Source organism: Callospermophilus lateralis, chromosome 2 (genome assembly GCF_048772815.1).
Source record: "Callospermophilus lateralis isolate mCalLat2 chromosome 2, mCalLat2.hap1, whole genome shotgun sequence".
NCBI lineage: Eukaryota > Metazoa > Chordata > Mammalia > Rodentia > Sciuridae > Callospermophilus > Callospermophilus lateralis.
Window position 1 is genome coordinate 130,947,184 of NC_135306.1, and position 27,418 is coordinate 130,974,601.

The 27,418-nt window shown below is 34.9% G+C and overlaps 1 protein-coding gene across 4 annotated transcripts in view; it reads left to right on the plus strand.

Moving 5' to 3' along the window:
* Positions 1-24,288, plus strand: part of Mre11 (MRE11 double strand break repair nuclease) — a 62,263-nt gene extending 37,975 nt beyond the window's left edge. For 3 of the 4 annotated variants that reach the window (XM_076843864.2, XM_076843865.2, XM_076843867.2), the window contains 6 exons: positions 2,829-3,048; positions 4,673-4,756; positions 14,469-14,527; positions 15,692-15,756; positions 17,250-17,325; positions 21,070-24,288. In XM_076843864.2, the coding sequence (XP_076699979.1) occupies positions 2,829-3,048; positions 4,673-4,756; positions 14,469-14,527; positions 15,692-15,756; positions 17,250-17,325; positions 21,070-21,126 (561 nt within the window). In that variant the 3' untranslated portion in view covers positions 21,127-24,288. Of the gene's footprint in view, positions 1-2,828; positions 3,049-4,672; positions 4,757-14,468; positions 14,528-15,691; positions 15,757-17,249; positions 17,326-17,904; positions 17,983-21,069 lie in introns of those variants that run through there. The other variant, XM_076843866.1, reaches the window with a different exon arrangement.
* Positions 24,289-27,418: the final 3,130 nt, after the last annotated feature.

Below are 27,418 nucleotides of genomic sequence, written 5' to 3' on the forward strand. Positions count from 1 at the left end.
TCATATGTAGTCTCAATCACATATACTAATTTGTTGTTATATATATATTTTTTAGTTGGACACAATACCTTTATTTTATTTATTTATTTTTATGTGATGCTGAGGATTGAACCCAGTGCCTCCCATGTGCTAGGTGAGCACAAGCTGAGCCACAACCCCTGTTGTTGTTTTTTAATAGCTTTTTAAGAATATAAAAACTTTTCTAAATATTATGCATAGTCCTTAGTTTATCTGATTTCTTAATATTCTGTTTGAATTAGAGTTAGGGTTGGTAATTTCTTTCAAAATGTGACACTAGAAATTATTGGCAGAGTGAAAAGGTAGTCCACACAACGAGAGAACTTATTTGCAAATAATGTATCCATATATCAAAGGGATTAGTATCCACAATATATTTTAAAAAGGCTTCTACAACTCATCAATAACAACAAACCCACTTGAAAGAGTGGGAAATGGAATTGAATAGACAATTTTCTAAAGATTTACAAATGTTTAATAAACAGGTGGAAAGATACTCAACATCACCAATGATTAGAGAAATGTAAAAGTCACAGTGAGATACCACCTCACACCCATTAGAATGGCTATTAAGAAAAACACACTTAGAAAATAACAAGTATTGGTAAGAATGTGGAGAAATTGGAACACCATACATTGCTGGTGGGATGGAAAATGATGCAACCAAAAATTAAACACAGAATTGCCATATAATCTAGCAATTCCACACCTGGGTATATAACCAACAGTATTGAAAGCAGGGACTCAAGTAGATATGACAAAGCAGCCAAAGTTAGAAGCAATCCAAATGTCTATGAATAAATGAGTGGATAAACAAAATGTGATACCTACTTGCAATGGAATGTTGGTTAAATCTTTAAAAGGAATTAAATTTAGATATGTGTTACAACATGAAAACATTATGCTGAATGAAAAAAAAGAGCCAGATATAAATAAACAGACATGGATATAGAGTTTCAGTTTGGGATGATGAAATCTGCATAAGAAAAGTAGAGTTAAAGTGCTATTCAAATGTAATGGTTGATAAAGATGATGATACTGTGTTTGGGCAAAGAGAAAAATGTAGAATTTGGAAATGATGGTTGGTAATTCACTTCAAGAAATAATAATTGTAGGGCTGGGGATGTGGCTCAAGCGGTAGTGCGCTCGCTTGGCATGCGTGCGGCCCGGGTTCAATCCTCAGCACCACATACAAACAAAGATGTTGTGTCTGCCGAAAACTAAAAAAAATAATAATAATATTAAGAAATTCTCTCTCTCTCTCTCTCTCTCTCTCTCTTTCTCTCTCTCTTTAAAAAAATTAATAATTGTAATGGGGCATATGAATTTTAAATTCTAGTTACTGTCACATTGCTATAAAGATCACTTGGGTTTGCCCTCTCACGATAGTATGAGTGCTTTTATTACCCTCATCCTTGCCCTCATGATATATTACTGCGTCTTTTGATCTTTAATTTTCTTTTTGTATAGTCCTTTGTCAGTATCATGTTTGCAAACATTTGGAAGATTTCTTTCCTTGTGTTCTAGAATTATTGAAATACCAAGTGAATTATCACTTTGAAAATTTGGTTGAATTTACCTATGAAATTTTTTGGTTGTTCTTTTTGGTGGTGTCATTCTTTTAACAGTATTATCAGATAGTCTGTTGATAACGTGTTTTTTCTTGGTTAGTTTATGTTACTAATTCTCCAAATTATGTACAATTGTGTCATAAGTCTTTATTTTTCCTAACTTTTTAAATACTGAATTAGTCTACTTGGTATGCCCTATCCACACTTCGTTCCTATTTCTACCCTGCATGCCTTGTTCCCTTCTCTTTAGTCCTGCCTCTCGTTTGTGGTACCATAATGCTTAGAAATGCTCTGATCATCTATTAGATTAAGAATTTGCTTTTCCAAGTAAAAAACTATTGTCATAACATCCTGGGATATCTGTATTTGTTTTGGAGAACTCTACACTTCCTGAAGTCTTCTCAGTTTTCTCCCTTAGCCACCTCAAGTGTTCATTGTATTTATTCACTCTGCTTCATAGATATGTGTTTGGGGTTGGAATTATTTTCTAGTTTTATTGAAAAATGTATTTTGTTTTTGTACTCCTTTCACATTTGCTAGTTTAAGCAACGAGACAAGGCAGAATTGCTTTTATCCAATATTTAATTTAAAAATCTGTATTCATTTTAGAGTTAGAAAGATTGATTAAGTCTCAAACTTATCTTTTCTAGATGGTTTCTTATCAAAATAAAAAAATTGTGGCATATTGTTGGTTCCACGATTTTTATTCCTTCTCAAACCTTAAAACGCTTATAGTTGTAAGAGATTATTTATTGTTTCTGTTTATGGAAACAAACATTTTATAAAAAGCATATTGTATAAAGTATAAGAATAAAAAAGAAAAGATAAGCACCCTGAAATTTCACCACCTAGAGAAAATAACTACTTTGTGTAAGTTTTTTTATTATTGTTTATTAAGAGCCCATTCTAAAAAGTAGCTCATAAGTGTGGTTTTGAAGTAGGAGTTATAGCCAGATTTCCATCTAGTTCTTAAATTCTTTAAATTCTATTTTGATTGGTAAACCTTTTCAAAAGGTTTCATTTTACAGGTAGTATTATAAATTGATCTGACAGATAATAGACATTGAATTTGATTATACTTTTTATACAAATACATTGAATTTTTGTACTTTTATAGTTAGTTAGTGAAAAATAATAAAATGTACAGTTTGACAATATTAACTGTTCATCTGAATGACAAAATTAGTGATTGTCAAGATGCTGCACTATTTTCTGATGTGTGTTTTTCCTGTTACACAGGCCATGAATAGGGCCCGAGCTCTCAGGTGTCAATCAGAAGACCACACATCTGCCTTTAGTGCTGATGACCTCATGAGTATAGATCTTGCAGAACAGATGGCAAATGACTCTGATGATAGCATCTCAGCAGGACCCAACAAAGGAAGAGGCCGAGGCAGAGGTCGAAGAGGAGGCAGAGGGCAGAATTCAGCATCAAGAGGAGGGTCTCAAAGAGGCAGAGGTTAGTACTAAATATTGTCTTGCACGCTGCAGACTTGGAAGTTGAATGGGAAGTAGTACCTAGTATCTTTTGGTCAGAATTGAGTTATTACACGTCTTTGTTTCTGGAACATGATTCTTTAAAAAACATTTTTTTCCTTTTTTTTTGCAATGGTGGGGATTGAATCCAGGGTCTTGTGCATGCTAGGCAAGTGCTACACTTCTGAGCTACATCTCCATCCCTTTTTATTTTTTGTTTCAAAACAGAGTCTCACTAAGTTTCCTAGGCAGATCAACCTGCCTAAGTTCAAGTAACTGATATTATAGGTGTACACCACCATGCCCAATTACAGTTTGATTATTATAATGCAAAAGGCATTTTAAGTTTTGACATGTACCTTTAACTTAAGCGAATTTTGAATGGTCACCTGCAAAATTGAGGTTTTTGTTGTTGTTGTTTTGTTTTTTTGGTACCAGGGATTGAACTCAAGGGCCCTTGACCAGTGAGCCACAACCCCAGGCCTTATTTGTGGTTTATGTAGAGTCAGCGTCTCACTGAGTTGCTTGGCGCCTCACTTTTTGTGAGGCTGCCTTTTGAACTCATGATCCTCCTGCCTCAGCCTCCTGAGACACTGGGATTACAGGCATGTGCCACAACGTGTCCTGCCAACATAGAGTTTTAATTGTTCTTAACCTATATTTTTTTGAAGCTTTATTGTATTTCTCTCATAGTATATTATGGGTACATTTATTGTCACATTTTCTCTCACATGTGCAAAGTAATAATAAGACAAATATGAATCATTAAGGAAAATGACTAGCTAATGACTACTCCAGATCATAAAAGAATTATTTTTGTTACTGTCTAAGGTAAAATACCTGCAATCTTATAAAGTGTTCTCCATAAAATTCATTCAAAAAGGAAAATTACCCCCCCCAAAATAATTTGATTTTTAAAACCAATTGTTAAAATTATTTTTATCTCTGTATTAATATACTATTATTGCTATTGAATAATCCAGACTATGGAAAATGGTCATTCAGTGACTTCTTAATGTGTTGTTTAAATCCGTCCCTAAAGAAATTTCCTAATTATTTTCATTAAATATTTATTCAAGTGAATTATAAGTTGGCAAAATGAATAGTAATTTAGCTTTAAGTCTTCAGTGAGAGAAATCTCTATCTTCTAGTAATATCATTATCTTCATATTTACAAAAAATTTTTTCTGAAATTTTAAATGGATGAATGTGAACCAGACATAGTCTAAAAGCATTAGTCTAATGTCTGAAAATTGATTGGTCAGACTCTACATTTTCTAATATAGGCCTTTGGCTTTTTGCAGACTTTTTTTTTTTTTTAACCAAGAATTAACCCAGGGATGCTTACCTACTACTCACATCCCCAATCCTTTTTTTTTGTTTTTGTTTTTAATGTTTTATTTAGAGACAGGCTCTTGCTGAGTTGCTTAGGGTCTCGCCAAGTTGCTGAGGCTGGTATGATCCTCCTGCCTCAGATCCCAAGTGACTGGAATTACAGTTTTTACAAACTTTTGGCATAACTTTATATAGTTTTTATTTTTTGGTGGTGTTTGAAAAAGCCTTAGTTACTGTTGGGATTGTGTATTGACTATTCGTTATTCTAATAGCAGGCAATGCTCTAGAGACTTCTACTCGAAGCAGGAACTCAAAGGCCACCGTGTCAACATCTAGAAATATGTCTATTATAGATGGTGAGTACAGGCTGCAAGTGACTATCTAGCAGAACTTATAAATTCCAACTTAGAGAGACTGAGGAAACCCCCCATAGTAGCCCTCATTTATTTATATTGCATTCATTACAGTTAAAAGGACTATTAAGATTATAGGGTAAGTTATTCTTTAAAAGATCTTTGTCATGCATCAAAACTATTGGAGAGTAAACTTTAATAATGTTTTAAATAATTTTTTTTAGACAAATAGAATTATTATTTATCTGACAAATTATTATTATTTGACAGAGGGATCATGATTGCCTAGCAAAGTGAAGTATGGGATCTAATTAATATAAAAATAAAAGTGCAGTAAGCTGCCTTGTAAAGAATTATTGTCTCTCCCTTAAAGGAAGTTTTTCAGCCTTTATTGAATGGCAACTGATGATAGAGAAAGTACACAATCATCAGATCAATTAAAACTCTCTGTTTTATTTACATGTTTTTTTTATTGGTGCATTACAGTTGTATATAAAAGTAGGATTTGTTGTTATATCTTTGTACACACACAACATAACAATATAATTTGGCCAACATCATTCATCAGGATTTTCCCTGTCTTTCCTGTCTTCCCTCCCTTGGTCCCTTTCCTCTGTTCTACTGATCTCCCTTTGATTTTCATGAGATTCCCCACCACCATCTTTCTTTTTCTTTTTCCCCTCTAGCTGCCACATGTGAGAGAACACTTATGATCCTCAACCTTCTGAGTTTTTTTGCTTAACATAATGTTCTGAAATTCCATCCATTTTCCTGCAAATGTCATGATTTCCTTTTTTTTTTTTTTATGGCTGAATAAAACTCCATTGTGTTTATATACCCCAGTTTTGATATCCATTCATTCATTGATAGGTACCTCGGCTGGTTCCATAGTTTGGCTATTGTGAATTGTGCTACTATAACATGGGTATGCGTGAATTGCTATAGTGTTATGACTTTAATTCTTTGGGATAAATACTGAGGATTGGTATAGATGGTCATGGTGGTACCATGCCTAGTCTTTTGAGGAACTTCCATTCTGATTTCCATAGTGGTTGTACTAATTTACAATCTCACTAATAGTGAAAAAGTATTCCTTTTTCTCTATATCTATTTTGTTCATATTCTTAATGGCTGCCATTCTGACTCGAGTGGGGTGAAATCTCAGTGTAGTTTTGTTATTTCCCTAATTGCTATTGATGTTGAATTTTTTTATATATTTGTTGGTGATTTATATTTCTTACTCTGAGAAGTATTTTTAGTTCATTTGCCCATTTATTTATTGGGTTATTTGATTTTTTTGGTGTTAAGTTTTTTACATATTCTTGATATTAATCCTCTATCAGAAGTGTAGCTAGCAAAGATTTTGTTCCATTCTGTAGGTTCTCTCTTGATCTTGTTTTCTTTCCTGTGCAGAAACTTTTTAATTTGATGCTGTCTCATTTATTAACTCTTGGCATATTTCCTAAGCCTTAGGGGTCCTGTTGAGAAAGTCATGGCCTGTGCTTGTATGTTGGAGCGTAGACCCCATGTTTTTCTCTAGGAGTTGCATAGTTTCTGGTCTAATTCCTAGATATATTTGATCCATTTTGAATTGACTTCAGTGCAGGGGAAAAGATAAAGGTCTAGTTACTGAAGTATTATTCAGCACTTTGAAGAGTCTTCTAATATCCTTAGCTTTTGATTTCAGAAACTTGTCTTTTTGGCCAGGTAGGGAATGGTGTTCAGAAAGAAGATCTTCCATTTCTGATACCTCAGTTACAAAAGCAAAGAAGGGGAAAAAAGAAAAGGCAGCATCTTATATTGTAAAGAATGCAGGCCGAGTTCAACTCTGAATTCAACATGGAAAAGTTTTGTGACTTTACTCAAGTAGGTCACAGTCCTAGGTTGTTTACATGTTAATTAGGAATGATAATCCATACTGTACTAGGCTTTTCTGAACAAAAATTTTGGCACATAATAGGCATTTATGAAATGTTGTTGTTATACAAAATGAGAAAAAGAGAGTGAATAAAATATGAACACTTCTATGTTAAACCACCAGAAGTTGATTAGCATGTTACAGACAGATGGTAACTTGTAGATGGCCTGCCTTTATCTTAGCCCCATGACTTTCGTTCTGCCTAGCTTACTTATGTGAAGTTTTCCTTGATAGAGTGAATAGAATTAATCATTTAAAGTCAGTCTTCCTCTGTTGTTAAGATATCAGCTGTTAATTAAGCTCATTCCTTTTTCTTTTTTTTTAAGTAATCTATTTTTTTTCCCCTCACCTTGTTGTCTTTGGTGTTCTGTAGTTTTGTTCTTATAAATCTAAGTATGGTGCTCTTTTTTATGCTGCTTAGGGTTTATTGGTTCATAAATCTCTGAATTTGTGTTGTATCATTCTAGAAAAGCCTTGTCTGTTATCCCTTCAGATATTTCCTCATTCCTATTTTATTCCTCCTTCTGTGAGACCTTTTCATTCTTTTGGGGGAAGAGTGGTACCAGGAATTGAATTCAGGGGCACTCGAACACTGAGCCACATTCCCAGCCTGTTTTTGTATTTTATTTTAGAGACAGGGTCTCACTGAGTTGCTTAGCACATTACTTTTGCTGAGGTTGGGGATTTTTGAACTCAGGATACTCCTGCCTCATCCTCCTGAGCCGCTGGGATTACAAGCGTGCAGCACTGCACCTGGCTCATTCTTAATTTCTCTTGTATATGCTATTTTCCTGCACTCCGTTCTGAATAATTGTATCTGATTATTGCCATGACCTGCACAGCGAGTGAAAAGTTCTCCAAATACAGGCAGTGGGCAGATTAGGAAAATAAGAAAGTATAAGAAATAAAGATAGGGCTGGAGTAGAGTGCTTGCCTTGCATGCACAAGGCCCTGGGTTCAATCCCCAGCACCACAAAAAGTAAAAATAATAAAGAAAGAATGGAAGGAGGGAGGAGAGAGGGAGGAAGGGAGGGAACTACTCAGTTATAGGTAAAAGTGGGACTCAGTGGGTGAATCAGCCCTGGTGGGATCTGACTGAACAATGAGCTGAGGTTCTGCATATTTATCATACAGGTTTTAAAAATCAAAGGGATTCACTATGAAAAGCTTCTTGAGGGTAAACAGGAGGAAGTTTTAAGTAAAACAGCTTAGTTGGGTTTTACCTGTTTAAACCCAACTCTTCTACCTCCAGACTGCTGGGATTTGAATTCAAGGCTTTTGATCTAGTAAATTCCATGACAAGAATGGAATTCTCCCTATCAACAGGAGCCACTTGGGAGTGGGCATTTCTCCAGGCACCCAGGAGAGGCCTCTTGCTGTTCAAGGTCACATACTTCAAAGCAATGATTCTTTCGCAGCTCCCAATATCTGATCTATATTCTAACTCATCTATTCTGAAATTCTTTTGTATTTTTAGTTAATTGGTTTTTTTTTTTTTTTTTTTTGGTTGGGGGAGGACTCCGGTATTGAAATTCTATCTGATTCTTTTTAAATATGATCTGTCACTTTTCATAGTTTTTAAGAATTCCCTGTGGATGTTTTTAGGTCTTTATTTATTTATTTATTTATTTATTTTTGTATGTATAGTAAGGACACTTGTTTTATGTTTTGTGTCTATGACTTAATGCCTGAATGTCTTTGGCCTCTTTTGTGAATTCTGTTTCTGTTGTTTGTTATTCATGGTGACTTATTTCTTTGGATGTTTTGTTATCTGTTGTTCCTAGAAAATTTGTCAGTAGGAATAATCAGACCTTGGATGAAGCAGTGTTCTTCTTGAAAAGATTTGTCTTTGTTTCTCCAGACTTCTAGGGCACCTCAAATCTTAGGCCACTTAACCCTTCACAGAAGAAGAAATATGAATGGTCAATGAATATATGAAAAAATGTTCAACATTTCTAGCAATTACAGAAATGCACATTGAAACTACATGGAGATTTCATCTCACTCCATTCAAAATGGCAATTATCAAGAATACAAGTATCAATAAATGTTGGTGAAGATGTGGGAAAAAAGGTAGACTCACACATTGCTGGTGAGACTGCAAATTGGTGCAACCACTCTGAAAAGCAGTATAGAGATTCCTCAGGAAACTTGGAATGGAACCAGCATTTGACCTAGCTATCCTACTTGGCATATACCCAAGGACTTAAAATCAGCATACTGTGGTGACACAGCCACAACAATGTTTATAGCAACGAAATTTATTTTAGCTAAGCTATGGAACCAACCTAGGTGCCCTTCAACAGATGAATGGATAAAAAAATGTGGTACATATCCAGAAAGGAATATTACTCAGCCCTAAAGGGAAATGAAATGATAGCATTTGCTGGTAAGTGGTTGGAACTGGAGATTATCATGCTAAATCAAATAAGCCAATCCCCCAAAATCAAAGGCTGAATGTTCTCTCTGATGCAAAGTCACTGTAAAGGTAAAAGTAGAAAAGAATAGAAGTACTTTGGGATTAGACAAAGGGTAATATGAAGGGAAGGCAGGGTGAATGGGAATAGGAAATATAGTAGAATGAATCAGACATTATTTTCCTGTGTTCATGTATGAATACACGACCAGTATAACTCCACATCATTTATAAGAAGAAGAATGGGAAGTTATACTACATATGTATACTATGTAAAAATACATTCTGTCATATATAACTAAAAAGAACATATAAAAAATATACATATGTATACACATATTTGTGTGAAACAGTTCAATTTAAATTAGTTTATTTTTCTAATAAAATAAAACCTTATTTTGAGATAAATGTAAAGTAATAAAATCATGAAATAATTTTGAAAAAATAAATCTTAGGCTTCTTAAAACTAAATGTACAACTTGAGGGTTGTTGGGGCATGACATGCACTTATCAAATCTTGTTTACCTCTGCCTGTCTCTTTATCAATTGGGGTGCCAGCTTATGGTGGTGAGGAAATGCCTCAGTCTCCCACCACCGGTAGGCATTGTCTCACTCAGTTTTTCTCTAAAAGCCAACATTAACATTTCCATGAATGAATGGTTCCTCAGGGAAAAGGACTAGTACTTCTTTGAGTTCTAGCTTTTCTAGTTTTGGCCTGGTAATTCTGTGCTACCTCATGTGCTTTTCAAATACCATTGAGATTTTTCTATTGTTGCTTGAGGAGCAGCATGGATTGTTTTCAGGAGAAGCATTGTATGAAAAACAATGAATAGATACAGAGATTTTATCCTTACTTATTTGGAATTCACTTGTAGCGCTTCCTTTGCATTGAGGACTTTAGCTCATACTGTTTGTGAGCATTTTTCACTTGACAGTGTCAGCTTCTTTTAGAACCACTATGCCAACAGAGACTTTGAAAGCATCTTTTTATTTAATAACAGCTGCCCTGTTATGCATTGAGAGTGTGGAATAAATTTCCTCTTGGGGTAGAAAGACAAAGGGCCAGTTATGGTGCTTTATCACAAATTGGACTGACTTCATTATGATGTTTTTCACTTTTTAAAAATTTGTTCTTTTTAGATACACATGACAGTGAAGTATATTTTGACATATTCATACATGGAATATAACTTATCCTAATTAGGAGCCCATTCTTTTTTTTTTAAGAGAGAGAGAGAGAGAGAGAGAGAGAGAATTTTTAATATTTATTTTTTGTTATTGGCGGACATAACATCTTTGTATGTGGTGCTGAGGATCGAACCCAGGCCGCACGCATGCCAGGTGAGCGCGTTACCGCTTGAGCCACATCTCCAGCCCAGGAGCCCATTCTTGTGATTGTACATGATGTGGAGTTCTACTGGTCGTGGATTCATGTAGGAACATAGAAAAATTATGTCTGATTCTTTCTACTGTTTCTCATATTCCCATTCCTCCTCACTTCCCTTCATTCACTGGATTGTCTAATCCAGTGAATTTCTATTATCCACGCCCCCTTATCGTGTGTTAGCATCCGAATATCAGAAAACATTTGACCTTTGGTTTTTTGGGATTGGCTTATTTCACTTTGTATTATAGTCTCTAGTTCCATCTATTTACTGGCAAATGCCATAATTTCATACTTTTTTATGACTGAGTCATATTCCATTGTGTATACATACCACATTTAAAAAAAATTATTAATTTTATTTTTTTTAAATACATGACAGCGGAATGCATTACAGTTCTTATTAAACATACAGAGTACAGTTTTTCATATCTTTGTATATATAGTATGTTCATGCCAATTCATGCCTTTATTTTTTTTTTAATTTTTTTTAAAAATTTTTATTTATTTTTTTAGTTTTTAGGTGGACACAATATCTTTATTTTGTTTTTATGTGGTGCTGAGAATCGAACCCAGTGCTTCATGCATGCTTGGCGAGCACGCTACCGCTTGAGCCATATCCTCAGCCCAATTCATGCCTTTATTCATGTACTTTTTTTTGCATTACAATTCTTATTACACATATATACCACAATTTTCCATATCTGTTTATATATAAAGTATTGACACCCAATTTGAATCTTCATACATGTACTTTGGATAATGATGTCCATCACATTCCACTGTCCTTGCTAATCCCCTGTCCCCTCCCTTTCCCTCCCATCCCTCTTCCCTATCTAGGATATATCTAATCCTCTGTGCTTATCCATTCATCTGTTGAAGGGCACCTAGTTTGGTTCCATAGCTTGACTATTGTGAATTGAACTGCTATAAACATTGATGTGCCTGCATCATGACATTATTTTTTAAAGTAATAATAGTCCCCTCTGAAAGAGGCTATGTCAGTAAACCACATTAATTTGAAGCTTCAGATCCCCTTGAGTTGTGTTTAAGGTCCAGATCTTATTGTGGTGCCATGGGCAGCATAGCATTATGGTTTAGAACCCAGCTCTAGAGTTAGTCCTGGTTTGGTCTGGTCAGGCCCATTAGTTATCTGCTACCCTTGTACTGTAAGTGCTAGGGGAACAATGGCTGGGTCATTATTGTTTGTTGCATCCATAGTGCCTGGCACATAGTAGATGCATATTAAATTCTTGAACTTGATTAAATGAAAATTACACAGAGATTGTAGAGTGTAAAGGTTAGAGCATGATTCTGAAGTCAGAAAGACCTTGCTTGTACTCCTAACTCCTCCGTTGTCTAGCTATGTGTCCTTCAGCAGATTGGTTACACTTTCCATCTTGAAGTTTCTATGTCCTCATCTCTGAAGTGGGGTAATGATTGTTTCTACCTTATTGGGTCATGTTGAGAATTACTGAGAAAATCTACATGAGGGACCTGCAAGTGTCTATACATGGTAGGTCTCAGTAAGAGTTAACTGTGATTATTCAGAAAGCCTCAGATCCCTGAGCTATAAAATTGACAATGTTGTACATATCTCATGGAATAGTTATTTTAAGTGAACTTAAGTATACATGATACTGAGTACAGTACTTAGTAAAAGCTCAATAGATGGACTGGGGATGTGGCTCAAGCGGTAGCACACTTGCCTGGCATGTGTGCGGCCCGGGTTCGATCCTCAGCACCACATACAAACAAAGATGTTGTGTCCGCTGAAAAAAACTAAGAAATAAATATTAAAATTCTCTCTCTCTCTCTCTTTCTCTCTCTCTCTCTCTCTTAAAAAAAAAAAAAAAAAAAAAAAGCTCAATAGATGATCACTAGTCAGTATTAGTGGCACCCCCCGCCCCCAGGGCCTCTTGCATGCCAGGGTGGTGCTCTATTGCTAACCTGTATCCCTAGCCCCAGATGGATGCTATATAAATCATGAGTCTAAATTTATCTTTTATCTAATTGATTTGATCTCATAGTTTTGCTGATTTAATTGATTACCTCCCAATTTGGGGGCCTTGTTTTGAAAAAGAAACTGATGTTTTTAATATGAATATGTGAAATATTTTTATTGTTAGATTTGGTGTTTTTTTTTAAAGTCTCTAAAAAAATAACCATGGGCTATTAACTAAGTTTGTCATCACACTGGGACAGAAGCACCATTAAAACTGTAACTTGTATATCCCCATTATAAATGGAGGAGTGAAGAGAAAAATAAAAGCCAAATTCTGTTTTAATAAGCTCCATGGAATTTGGAGGTCTGTTGTTTTGCTGAACTTTTGGGAACAGTAGAAATTACACTTTTAGCTAACAGCAGTTGTAAACAAGAGTTGACAACTCAGATTTTTCCATTGAAGTTAGCCAAGGACAGTGACTGAGCAACTAAAAGATGCCTCTGCCGCCACTGCGTTTATGTGTGATTACCATCATGAGATTCACTGCTGCTGCTGCATGTATTGCCACTAACAGCTCCACGTATGTGAATGCCCATTGCCCACTAGGCATTTGCCAAAACAATTTGCATTAAATACCTCTTTATCTTTTCAACAATTTTCTGGATAAAGTATTAACAGTATTTTACAATTGAGTATATTGAGATTGAAAGAAGCCAAGGAACTTGTCATAGTTACTGGGGAGGAAGTCAGAATGAGTCTTAACTCTAAAACCAGGCCTCTTAACCACTGTAATATATTGTCTTTCTAACAAAACGTATGCTTATTTTTCTGATAAAATTAATTTTTTCATAAATCTTCATCTTTTTCTCTCCACTGAGGATTAAAAGATTTCTTCTTTTAAAGGATCTCAGAGTTTGAGGAGATAGTGAATAAGTATTGAGCAGAAATATTCTTTGCAAGTGTCATGCTCACTGGCTTTTCTGTTCATTTGCTAGCCTTTTTTTGTAGAGTAGAATGTGAGACCAAAATTGAGAGAGCAGACCAAACTTTTGCTGCTGCCTTTCATCTCTCCTCTCAGACAGACATCACAAGATCGGGGATAGAATCTAGAACAGGAAACAGGAGCAAATAGTAAATGTAGGCTAGGTAGAAAGATTCTTGAGGTTTTCAGACTAGGAAATTTTGTACTTTGAAGGATTCTTTGAGTGTTTGGCTTTGTTAATCAATCTTTCTTTCTTTTATTGTAAGTTTTTATCTCAAGGGAAAAGAAGGGGAAAGGTAAAGGGCTAGCTAAACCTCAACTTTGAACCTAGTTTATAAAGCAAAAAAAGAAAAAAAAAGATTCATAAGAAAGTTTTATCATGGAATAAAAGAAAGATTTCTGTTTTATAGAATTTCCCTCTGATATAGTTCTGGTATATCCAGTACCCTTCCAAATATGGCTACCAAGATAGAATGAGAAAATTCATAGTGTTGCCACAGAAAAATCTATCATTGACTACAAAGAAGGACGGTATTGGGAGGTTTACCTTCATTATCTTTGTAGCTCAGTGGTTGGGGGTCAGGTTTTATGTTTTGGGTATTATTTTTAAGTATTTTTAGTACGGGTGTATTTGTGAATACTGCTGTTACTATATTTGAATAAGCGCGAGGCTGACAGGTAAAGCTTGAGTTATTTGAACATGCAATTCCATATGCCTTCCGATTTTAAAAGGTACAGATGGTTTTATACTTGGTCATGATGGGTTTTTGCAGATAGAAATTAAAAAACATTGAGCTAAGACCAGTAAAGTAGAGGAAAGGGACTAGGGGAAGGGAGGAGCAGAGGGAAAGAGGAGGCACTGGGGACTGAAATGGAGTAAAATAAATTCCATGCATATATGATTATGTAGAAATGAACCCCACTATTATGTACAACAAAAGCATTTTTAAAAAGCCAAGAAAAAAATCCAAAGAAACAAAACAAAATAAAATCTTCAACTAAAGAAATGTGTAATTTTTCTAAGTTATTTTAAGAATTACATAATGGTATTTTATCTTTTGCATTCTAGCTTTTAAAACTGTGAGACAGCAGCCCTCCCGAAATGTTGCTACTAAGAATTACTCAGAGGTAAGAAAAAGGTTTTATAGTTCCCTTTTAATAATTTATGTTTCCTGCATTATGAATTGTCAATTCTTTGACTTGCAAAGTAAATAAAAGAGGACCTATTAAAGCCAGAAGATGCTTATCACTTACATAGACTGAGAGCAACTCAGAATTCTTATTTCTTTTCTTCCTTTAAAAATAGTGGTTCCCATTACTAAATATCCATAAGGAGTGTATGTAAGGTAATATTTTCAAGGGTAACAACACTGAAACAAAAGGGCATGTGTGTGTAATACTAACATCCAAGGCAGGTTTAGACTCAACACAGACTAAAGGTTGTGGAGCCTAAGGATCGCCGTGGTCTGCTCAGATTTCACATAGGCCTTCTGCTCTTCCTTTGGCTTCCAAAGAGTCTAGAATGGGCTTGACTCCCTAGTACCTCACTTTCAAAACCCGTATGTCTTAACTTCCAAGCCAGTGCTCTTCCTCCTGTATCAAGGTTTCTCTAACAGCACTATTGACATTTTAGATCAGATAATTCTTTTTTTATGAAGCAATGTCCTTTATGTTGGCCTTACATGATGTTGTTTCAGGGGTTTTATCCTCATCTGTGCTTCATTTAGGTGAAGACAGCTTGTGTGTGTGTTGCATGTCAAGATAACAAAATGTCAAGGAATAGCTAGTATTTTGCATGATGGAATAAAAAATCAGAAATATCTTTGTTGGTTCTTACTCTAACAAATGATATTTAGCAGGGACAAATATAACAGACACCTGGTACTTCTCACATGGTTAGATACTTCATTTAAAATTGGAGATGGAACACTGAAGTTCTAGCTCCTCATCGGAATTCAGGAAGAACATCACAGGTCACCACTGCCCTTAAGCCTGTGCAAGTCACTCACCAGTTTGTATCCTGTGGGTACCCAGGCCTTGTGTGGGCGAGGAAAGAAGTGAGCTAAGACATGCGGTAGAGAATACCATTTGTGAATAAAGAGGGACATTGGAGGGAGGTCAGGCTGACTTTAATTTTTAATAGTTACTGCTTTCATGTTTCCTGGCTCCCTTTTTGTGACTTTTTAATATACTTTTTAAAAAACCACTTTCAGATTCAATTATTTAATTCATATTTAGATGTTCCATTCGTAAAAAGACCGTTTGTTGCTTTGTTTCCTTCCTTACCCTTAGGAGATTGAGGTGGATGAATCAGATGAGGATGACACTTTTCCTACTACTTCAAAAACAGATCAAAGGTAGGTTGGGGACTTCCTGAAAAAAAAAATCCAAAATATTAAAAAGGATCCAGAATTCTAGTTTTACATTTTTCTGTGCTGTATAAGTTCAACAGAATTATTTTCAACTAGTAAAGTATGTACAGAAATAAGAAATAGACAAAGGGCTAGATTGTTAAACTGTTGCAGTGTTGTTAAGTATTGTCACTGAAGATGTAAATAACCTGTAATTCACTTCCTTTTGTCTTTATTACTAAATGATTTTCTTCCCATTTACTAGAAAATAATTTTGTATTTTGTTAATTTTTGATTCCAGCTTTTCTTTACTACCATAGTGTATTTACTTAATTGCACATGGTGCTGTACTAAGTGCTAAAAAGAGGTGGTGTAGATTTACTCTGCCTTAGAGTATTTATATGCTTTTCCTGGCTTTTTTTTTTTTTTTTTTTTTTTGCCTGTTGCTGTTGAGCTTGACTTAATTCAGTAGTAACATTTTGTTTCAGAATTAACATTTTGGGTGAACACTGCTTAGCTAAAACTCAATTAACGGAAATTTCTACAAAGAAAATAATCAGTGACCTTTTTAAATATTTTCTTTTTGAGCATTAAATTAGGTCTGATGGGGGACATAACAACTATTTTAATATGGTTATGCCTTCAGGCAACTTAAATTGTGGAAAGAGTTGAACCCATTTATGAATCCATTAAAGGAAGATTGAATCAGAACATAATTATGTGTGAAATTATGACTCAGGCCCTTATCGTGAGTGCTTATGGGAAGGGCTCAAATAAAGAGCCAGGAGTGTGGGCTCTGGTAGAAGAAAACCTCTGGAGAGTGATGGTCCTTTTTTCTTTCTTATAATATGTGGGGCCTTTCTAAAGATACTTTTATTCTGTTGTAGAACTGAGATTTGAGTAAAAAATATTTCAGTGTTACCATAATTTTCAGAAGTGGGGGATGATAATAAATATATTTTGATATGTGATAAGAACTATAATTATAATTAAGCCTCTGATCAGTGCTTGATATGTCAGGTTGTGCTGTGTGTATTTCAGCATATTAACACATTGAATCTTTAATAAAAATAAATAAACTGTTATTCCCATTTTACAGATGAGGAAATTGAGGCACAAAGAAACTTGTCTAAAGACACATGCTAGTGAATGGAAAAATTGAGATCCAAACTCTGACTTCAGAGTCCTTTTTCTTTCTTTCTTTTTTTAAACAACTTTATTTCATTTGTTTATTTTTCTAATGTGGTGCCAGGGATTGAACCTGGTGCCTCATGCATGCTAGGCAAGCGCTCTACCACTGAGCCACAACCCCGGCCCAGGAGTCCTTTTTCTTAACATAGAGTTTTACTGCTGTAGTGCAATTGAAGAGAATTGTGTATTATTTTTATTCATGGGTGCTTTCAGGATTGAGAAACTTAACTAGAAATGCATTTCTGATGCATTCTCTATGTCATTGTCTTTGGTTTATTATCCCTCCTCCCCTTTATTTTTTGCCTCAGGTGGTCGAGCACATCAGCAAGCAAGCACATGTCCCAGAGCCAAATAACTAAAGGGGTTGATTTTGAATCAGATGAGGTAATAAAGTCTTTTATTGTTAAATTTTAATTAATTTTTAACTTTGTGATAGGTAAATAGAGACTGCTAGCTAGTTGCTAAAAGTTATTTAATAGTTTCATTGATAGCTTTTCTTTGAACTATAATGTTAAAAGTCAATAGGGAACATCTGTTGAGTGCCCGTCTGTGTAATTTCTCATGTGAAAGTCCTGCAGATTTTTAAAAGATGATGTTCACTCCAGTTAACATTTCTTCAAATATAAATGATAAAAGCTAAGAATAGTTTTTTTGCTTTTACCATTTATATTTGAAGAAATGTTGGTGATGATAATGTAAGAGCTTTTAATGTTACTTTAATAGAATAATTACCCACTGTGTGCTCCACATGTTTCATATATAAGATGGTGTCTGGTGGTGATTTTCACGTCAGAGTGTTCAGGCATTGAGTGAAATGCTTTCTGATAAGATGTATAGAGGAAACTCAAGGTGATTGTCTGAATCGGACAAATGTTAAATCTCCTCTGACTTGAATGAGCAGGAATAGTAAAGGTATGATCAAGACTTGCCTCTTGTCTTCATTCATTTATTGTTTTCATCAAGTTGAATTAAAGCTACATGACTGAAGGATACTGGACTTTCCCTTTCCTCCATGGCTGCCATTTGAAGGACGTTTACAAGTTTTTGTTGAATTCCTTGAAGGTATTTCTCTTAGACCTATCAGCCCTTTCATTTATTTCTTTTTATTAAAAAAATTCAATTTTAGTAAAAGCACTTTAACATAAAACTTAACCATCTTAACATGTACAGGTTAGTGGTATTAAATATATTCACATTGTTGTAAAACAGATCTCTAGAACTTTTTTTAACTTTTTAAAAATTTGTTCTTTTTAGTTATATATGACAGAGTGTTTTTTTTTTTTTTTTAGAGAGAGAGAGAGAGAATTTTTTTAATATTTATTTTTCAGTTTTCTGTGGACACAACATCTTTATTTTTATGTGGTGCTGAGGATCGAACCCTGGACCTCACACATGCCAGGCGAGCACTCTACCACTGAGCCACAACCCTAGCCCAACAGAATGTATTTTGACGTATCATACATACATGGCTATAACTTCCTATGCTTGTGGTGGTACATGATATGGCGTTATACTGGTTGTGCATTCATATGTGAACATAGGAAAGTCTTTTCCCATTCATTCTATCATCATTCCTATTCCCACCCCCTTTCATTCCCCCCATTCCATAGTTCAATCAGGGAACCTCTATCTCCCTACCCCAGATTGGAAACACACACACACACACACACACATACACACTCTGTTGTGAGTCAGCATCCACATATCAGAGAAACATTCAGTCTTTAATCTTTTGGGTTGGCTTATTTTACTTCGCATGATAGTCTTGAGTTCCATCCATTTATCAGCAAATGTCATCATTTCATTTCTCTTTATGGCCGAGTAATATTCCATTCTGGATATGTACCACATTTTCTTTATCCATTTGTTTTCTTTATGCATTTCTTTATATTCTGTTGAAGGGCATCTAGCTTGGTTTTCCATATCTTAGCTATTGTGAATTGAGCTGCTACAAACATTGTTGTAGCTGTGTTACTAGAGTATGTTGATTTTAAGTCGTTTCAGTATTGCTGAGGAGGAGTGGGATAGTTGGGTCAGATGGTAGTTCCACTCCAAGTTTTCTGAAGAATCTCCATACTACTTTCCAGTGTGGTTGCATCAATTTTCTGTCCCACTGGCAATGTATAAGTATGCCCTTTTCCCCACATCTTCATCAACATTTACTGTTGCTTGTATTATTGATAATTATCATTCTGACTGAAGTGAGATGAAATCTTAGTGTAGTTTTAATTTGAAATTCTCTCATGCTAGTGAGGTTGGACATTTTTTTAAATATATTTGTTGACCATTTGTATTTCTTCTTCTGTGAAGTGTCTGTTTAGTTTTTTTGCCCATTTATTGATTGGGTCATTTGGTTTTTGGTGTGAAGTTTTTGAGCTCTTTATATATTCTGGAGATTAATACTTTGAGTTGTTGATACAAAGACTTTCTCCCATTCTATAGACTCTCGCTTAATGTTCTTGATTGTTCCCTTTGCTGTGAAGAAGATGTTAAGTTTTTGATACAATCCCATTTATTAATTCTTGATTTTACTTCTTGAGCTTTAGGACTCTTTTTAAGGAATTCGGCTCCTAAGCTGACATGATGGAGATTTGGGCCTACTTTTTCTTCTAGTAGGTCCAGAGTCTCTTGTCAAATGCCTGGGTCCTTGATCCACTTTGAGTTTTATGCAGGATAATAGATAGGTTAGAACTTTTTAATCTTGCAAAACCGAGACTCTATAACCCTTAAACATGGTCCCGTTTCCCTCTTTCCCCAGTTCGTGTATCCACTGTTAAACTGTCTCTTTCTATGAATTTGTCTGATCTAGATAACTCATATAAATGGAAACATACAGTGTGTGTTGTTTTGTGACTGGCTTATTAATTTTCCAAAATGTCCTCAGGATTCATACATGGTATGGCATGTGACTTACCCTTTTCATTTTGAGCTTCCACTGCTCCTTCCAAGTTCCCTGTATCTGAGCTGTAGTTTTAAAACAACTTGAGCTGGACCAAAAAATGACAGCAAGAGCTCGTTCTATCTATTGAATGTTACCGTATTTATTCTAGGAGAGAAGCAAGCAGAGCATCTGTATATACATGTGGTTATATATTAAAGTTAAAATTTTGTGTACTAGTTCATGTTTAACTGCAAAGATAGAAAACTCTCTATTGGACTTCATTTTGGATTCATATTTAATAAGTTCTGCTTTTGATAGTCACAGAAAATGAATCAGTAAATGAAAGAGAATTTATATTTCTCAAGGTATCCATTTCTTACCAGAGAAGGATAATTTAGCTAACACTTCAATTTGCTAATACCATCAATAAAACTAACATAAGCTAATGATTTCCTTTATTAATTTGTTAATAGAAACATAAATCAGAAATTTACAAATTTATTTTACCTCTGAATATTGAATTATAGAATATAATCTATTTATATTATCCCTCATTAAATTATATAACTTGAACTTACCTGAGGTTTGTTAGTTTTCATTTTCTTTAGTTAAATTCTTAGTTAATATATCATATTCCTGTTGTTTTCTAACATGCATGTAATTTACAGAATGGAAACTCTTGAAATATTCCATCTACTTCTTTTTCAAAAACCCAAAAGGTTGCGTTGATAAGTTGTTTCTTCAGTAGTCTGAGAGTAGCTATCTACTTCTAGCCCTAAATGGGAAATGGGAATTAAGAATTACAGCTCTTTCTAAGTTAGACCTTCTGCATGTGAATTCATTATTTTTTGGTGAATTTTCAGAATAGCAGACAACTATAATAGAATGTAAATGGGAGGGAAATGGAAAAAAAAAACAACTATTGACAGACCAAATAGAAATTACTTAATTCAGTTTTACCTCATTTGCTTTTATTTAGTCTAATCACTGAGAGAAATGGGTGTTCAATATATATGTGTATGTACACTCGTATATTGCAGGATCAGATTTTATTTTTAATGCTTCTTAAGAACTTGAATTGAATTATATGTTTCACACTTATAAAGGAAATGCAAAAAATGAAATCTAGCCTGTGTGAAGCAGAAGTGGCTCTCACTGACACCATTGCTACTGTTTTGCCCTATGAACTTCTGTCTTGCTTCAGGGCAACATGGAACAATACTGACTTAACATCTATGTCATTTCAGGATGAAGATGATGATCCTTTCATGAACATTGGTTCTTTAAGAAGAAACAGAAGATAATATATTCAATGGAACTTAAAAATTATCAAGTTACAGAAAGAATCAAAACATTTCAAGCAAAGACTTCATAGTTAAAGATTTTAAAACTGTTTCTGTGAACTGAAAATTTTGAAAAAGACTTACTTAACAGAAAAACTAATATGTAAGAATTTATATTTTTAAGTATCATTTCCTGAACATGACTCTATTACTGAAGGTGTTTCTCAGCTGATGGCTTTAAAAATAACATTGGTTCTCATTTTTTAGACTGATTGTTAAATTATTTGGGAATGCTTTGTAAAATTTAAAATATATTTTACTGACATGTTAGTGTATATCTTACTGAATAAGGGCTTTGCTTAAAGGTTGTTCTTGAATAAGTAGAAAAATAAATCCACCATTATACATTTCTGCTTCATGATCAAAGACTATCAGTATCTTAATGTTAAATTTAGCCAGAATTGAAGGAAAGAGCTTATAAAATTTAACCTCTTTCGGGCTGGGGATGTGGCTCAAGTGGTGGCGCACTCGCCTGGCATGCGTGCGGCCCGGGTTCGATCCTCAGCACCACATACAAACAAAGATGTTGTGTCTGCCGAGAACTAAAAAATAAATATTAAAAAAAAAAAAATTCTCTCTCACTCTCTCTTTAAAAAAAAAAAAAAAATTTAACCTCTTTTTTAAAAAAATAATTTTCTAGAGGCTTTGTGTTTCCCAGAAGTGAACATTCTATGTGAAACTGTGCCTCACATCACTATTTGTCATTAAGTATGGGTTTTCTTTTTTTTCCCCTAGTGCTTCATGTAGTAGTAGCCCCAAAGACTTGGAATGATTAGAAGTACTGAAAAGTTTGAATAATTCTATATAGATTTTTTTATTAAAAAAAAACAAAACAGTCTGTTAGAATTACTGAGTTTTTGTTCCATTTGTCGCAAAAATTTAAAACATTATGTTCCTATTGAGTGGTAGCAATTGTCTCTATTATTCTCTATCATTAAGGCTATTCTCTTTCTTACATCTATTTGTAGGAAAAAAATGTTAAATAAATTTTATATTTTACAAATGTTAACTTTTTTCAATAAAAGAGATACTTACAGTTCTAGCTACTCGGGAGGCTGAGGTAGGAGGAGAGACAGTTCAAGGTCAGCCTAGGCAACGTAGTAAGATCCCATCTCAAAAAGACAAAAATAAAACTTTTCTTTTAATTTTAACTTTGGTTCTTATAAAATATTTCTGAATGGGCAATTCCAAAATTCTTGAAGAAGGTTTTATTGAAATAATCCCATTCTCCTTTTTAACACTCTTTAAAAAATAGATCCCTGAGAGTATTCCTTCTTTCTTTTTCTCCCCCAGTACTGGGAATTGAACCCAGGGATCTTTTACTACTGAACTACACTCCTATCTTTTTAAAATTTTATTTTGAAATAAGGCTTCACTAATGGCCCAGGCTGGCCTTAAACTTGGGGATCTTCCTGCCTCAATGTCCTCTGAGTTGCTGGGATAACAGGCGGGCACCACTATGTCTGGCTGAGAAAGTTCATTCTTTGAGGCAGTTCTGTTTAAAGACTCCTTAAGGAAATAGTGGATCTTTGTGGCACAACAACCTGACATTTCTTCATACATAGAAGCAAATAGTTGATTAAACAATATTCATTACCATCAGAATAATTATATCTGGAATTTGTCAAATTAGAAGAAGCATTTAGATAATGGATATCTCTATATTATAGCATCCTAGAAATGGCCTAAGTCAAAAATTACATTATAACATTCTAATGAGTTTCTTTAAAAACTAAGTTTTGTGCCTAACTTGAACATTATTTTAGCAAGTAGCATTAACCTAGCAGAAGGCATTGTTCTGTGAAACACTCTAAGGCAGATCTGCCCACATCTTTATTACATTTTAAATCCACATTATGACCTGTGTTTGAATGGAGTAGAGATTCAGTCTGGGGTGAAATGGTTGTGGGGAAGCTGATAGGGCATGCAGTCTTACCCATATACATGGGGCACACTGGCTTGGACCAGGCAGCGTCAGCTGATGGCTGGTCTCATGCCAGTTTAAATGTTCCTGGGTAAGGGGAAAAGTGAAGACATGGCCATTGAAGTATACTAACAGCTTCCTGGGCAAAAGGAGTAAGTCGTTCTCTCTTTTAACACTGCTGTAGGTTATGAACAGAGATACTTAATATGATGCAGTTAGCCGCTAAGAAAAGTGATTCTGTGGCAGTTAACAGAAAATGAACATCTCTTCAACTAATTCAAGTCATTTTGTGAATAGTTAGTGTGTGGCAAGCTCTAGAAATATGGTAAATAAAATGTGTAAAGAAAACCTGTCTCACTGAATATTGTTAACGTAGTTAAATGTGCCACATATCCTTGATTCTCTGTATCGAGGCAACAAAATCTACTGTTGGTTTCTCTGTGGTAGTTTTCAGAACTGTTTGTATAGGGATCTTTCAAATGATTCCAGACTACTTGGAATTGCCCTTGGATGCTGTGAGAATAGTGATGAAAACATGGTGAGGAAAATGTTGCAGGGAGTCCTTCCATGCTTACCAAGAAGAAATCTTCCTGACTGCTTGTCTCCTATGTAAAATATAGCAAGGGTACAAACGCAGTGTTTTCCTAGGCAATCCTAGAAAATAGAACTGCTTAGGAAATTCAGGCATTTAGGCAAGTGATGAGGCAACCTTTAATTCAGGTACAGATGAAACTTGTTTTTATTTTTATAAACTTAAAATTTCTAATCACAATAAATACAGAAAAGTCATACAGTTTAACAAATAATTATATAGGTTAGCACTTGTGGAATCTCTATGTAGGTAACAAATAGTATCGATAATGCCCTGGAAGTCCACTGAATGTTCTCTCTTCTGAGTATGCAGTCCTGACTAATCCAGAGTGCTTGTTTTTCCCACAAGGTGGTGCTTTCACCACTAGATATCAGTCAGGATGTTTCCTCTGCAAAGCTCAAGAAATCTAGTTTCCAAATAAATTTAGAACCTATGCAGGAATAGTAAACCTATGCAACAGTACCATAATTAGCCTTCTAATCTTAAATGTTTTATATATTTTATCTGGTTTGGGCTGTAACTATAAAAATTGCCAGTTTGGTAAATTTTGCATATAAATATTCAAGAAGAAAGAAATGTTCTATGTTTTCATAAAGACAAAAATCCTTTCTTGAAAAATTGAGTAGAAGAGTTTATCAATGTAAAGTTTTTCTTTGGAAGTGTATAATATTTAAAAGTAACTTCCCCAAAGTGATCTGATATCCTTTTTTATATCTGTTAAGCATTTAATTAACAATATTTTATGTTTTTTAACAGCTAACTTCCATTAAAATTATTATAAAAGTTTTACATAATAAAGATGTGAGTTTTTTATCCATAGAGATTCTGTATTCTTGAATGAGAAATGTGCACATTTCATCATTTGCTTATCTTCCAAGAATTTTGAATTTAATGTTCTGTAGGTCTGAAAATACTCAAATTTTAATTGATCTCTGTAAAGCCAATTCATAGTTTGCTATTGCCATGCACATTTGTATGTTTTTGTGACAGATCATAAAATCTGATTTTAGCTATTTTAAGGTGGTGAAAGCAATGCATACTTATTCTTCAAAATTCAGATACTGAAGTACATAACAAAATGTGTATATTTCCTTGTAATCCTCTTGTCACATGTGCCTTGTGAACAGTTAGGTACATTTCTTCAATTACTTTTGGCATGACTACTCTCACTGTTGAATTAGAACCCCTTTGTATAGCCAAGTAATTTGGTGCTTCTCTCAAGGTGTATGCTCACTTTGGTATCCTGATTTTTTTCATATCTGATTTGTTAACCTTTTAGTTAAACCATTGTTGCCTACTTTGTTTTTGTGCCTGCATGAGATAATCACTTTCTCCACTAAGGTCATGAAGATTCTTGTGTTATTTTCCAGAAGTCCGTCTGTTCTTTTTTTACATTTACAATGCAGCTAGGAATTGGTTTTTATGTATGGTATGAGAGGGGGTTGTATTTCATTCATTTGAATGTGAAGGTACATTTCCATGTAAAAATGCACTTGCTCCAGCCCATTTGTTGAAATAACTACCATTCCCCTGCTCTGTAGAGCCTTTAGTCCTTGAGTTCCCATCTGCATGAATCGGTTTCTGAACTCCATTCTGTTCTATTGGCTTATTTGGAATTAATTATTGTAACTTTATAATAAGCCTTTTTGTCTATGGAACAGTTTCTCCTACCTTTGTATTCTTCAAGGATATTTTGGAAAAACTTGGCTCTTTACATTTTCCATAAATTTTATAATTATGTATACTGCCATGACATAATATAAAATAAAAAATATCTATCTAGTTTCAGTTGGGTTATAGTTCTTAACTATTTTCAATTGCAGTTGATTTAATTAAAGCCTTGACCTTATTCCGGCTTAACGAGACATTTTGTTTGATACATAAACTGATTTTGATTCCTGGAGGTAAAACTTGCTATGAAAGCTTAGAAACATTCTGTCCTTGCTGGACTTTCTGTTTCCTACCTAAATGGTTATGAACCCACTTCCCTGAATTACCATTCTTTACCCATTTGTGACATGGCCCAGTCAAGAGAGGGAAATAACATTTTGTTTTTGTTTTTGTTTTTTTTTTAACAGTGGAGAGAGAGAGAGAGAGTAAGAGAGAATTTTTTAATATTTATTTTTTAGTTTTTCGGCAGGCACAACATCTTTGTTTGTATGTGCTAAGGATCGAACCCGGGCCGCACGCATGCCAGGCGAGCAGGCTACCGCTTGAGCCACATCCCCAGCCCCGAAATAACGTTTCTTATATCCCCATCTCATTCACCTCCACTTTTTTCAACCTATGTGAAGCATGTGCTGTCTTTCCGTCTCCTCTTGAGACTCTGCCTACCTTTACAGAACAACCAACCTAGGTTTGCTTCCAGTTCTGATCCTCACTGTTTCCATCCGCCAGTTTTCCTCCATCTACACACCTGGAAACAAAGAAACCAGAGCTTTTTTTTTCTTCACTTCCTGCTCTTCAACAGCCATCTCATGTTCTCCATGGATTCCTTCTCCCATTAAATGCAACAGGTGCTATAAAGGAAGGAGGAAACTATTGTGTTAACTGTTCTATGCCAGGCCTAGCTATGTATACATATTATTTAATTCTCATAACATCACTATAAAGTAGGTGTTTTGGTTTGGATATGAGGTGTCCCCCAAAAGCTCCTATTAATGCAGGAATATCAGGAATAGTCAGAGGTGAGATGATTAGATTATGAGAGTTGTGATCTAATCTGTCCATCCTAGTTTGAATGGACTAACTGGGTAGTAACTATAGGCAGGGGGAGTGTGGCTGGAGTTGGGTCCCTTGGGCCATTTCCTGTTATCTTCCCTGACCCCTCCGGCTCTCTGCTTCCTATCTCCACCATGAGTGGTTTTCCTTCTCTGGGACCTTCCCCCATGGGTGCTGCCTCACCTTGGGCACAGAGAAATGTAACCAGCCACCTATGGACTGAGATCTCTGAAACCGTAAACAATAAACTTTTTCTTTTCTAAGTTGTTTTTGCTGAGTATTGTGGTCAGAGTGACACAAAATTTACTAAAATAGTAGGCATTATTATTATTTTTTTTTTTAAGTAGGGAAGGGTAAAGGCTTAAGCAAAAAATCATACAGCTAATAAATGTTAAAACAGATTTAAATGTAAGAAATAATTTTGGGGGTGGGGGTGGAGGACAGGTACTGGGGATTGAACTCAGGTGCACTCAACCACTGAGTCATATCCCAGCCCTTTTTTGTATTTATTATATTTAGGGACAGGGTCTCACTGAGTTGCTTAGACCTTGCTATTGCTGAGGCTGGCTTTGAACTCACAATCCTCCTGCTTTAGCCTCCTGAGTGCTGGGATTACAGGTGTGCACCACCTCTCCCAACCTCAGAAATGACATTTAAATAAAAACTTTAAACAATGAATTTAAACATTCTTAATGTAAATGGTAGAACTGAGTTTTAAATCTAATTCTGTCCAAATCCAAATTCTATTCTTTCCACCTGTCTCCCATCAACTAAGGCACTTCCTGACTTAAAACTAAAAATATTAGCCTCAAATCCTGAAGCATGTTAGAACAGGACTATACAAAAAAGACAGAAAAAGCCCAAGAAAGAATATGAGTCATGTCTAAAATTGGCGACTGGCCTAGGCAGGGTAAACAACAACAGGAGGGTTCTTCTTTAGAGAAAGACATTTCACATGGTACACGGAGTCATTAAACATTGAGTAGCAACCTTGGGTAACCTGATGACCAAATTAT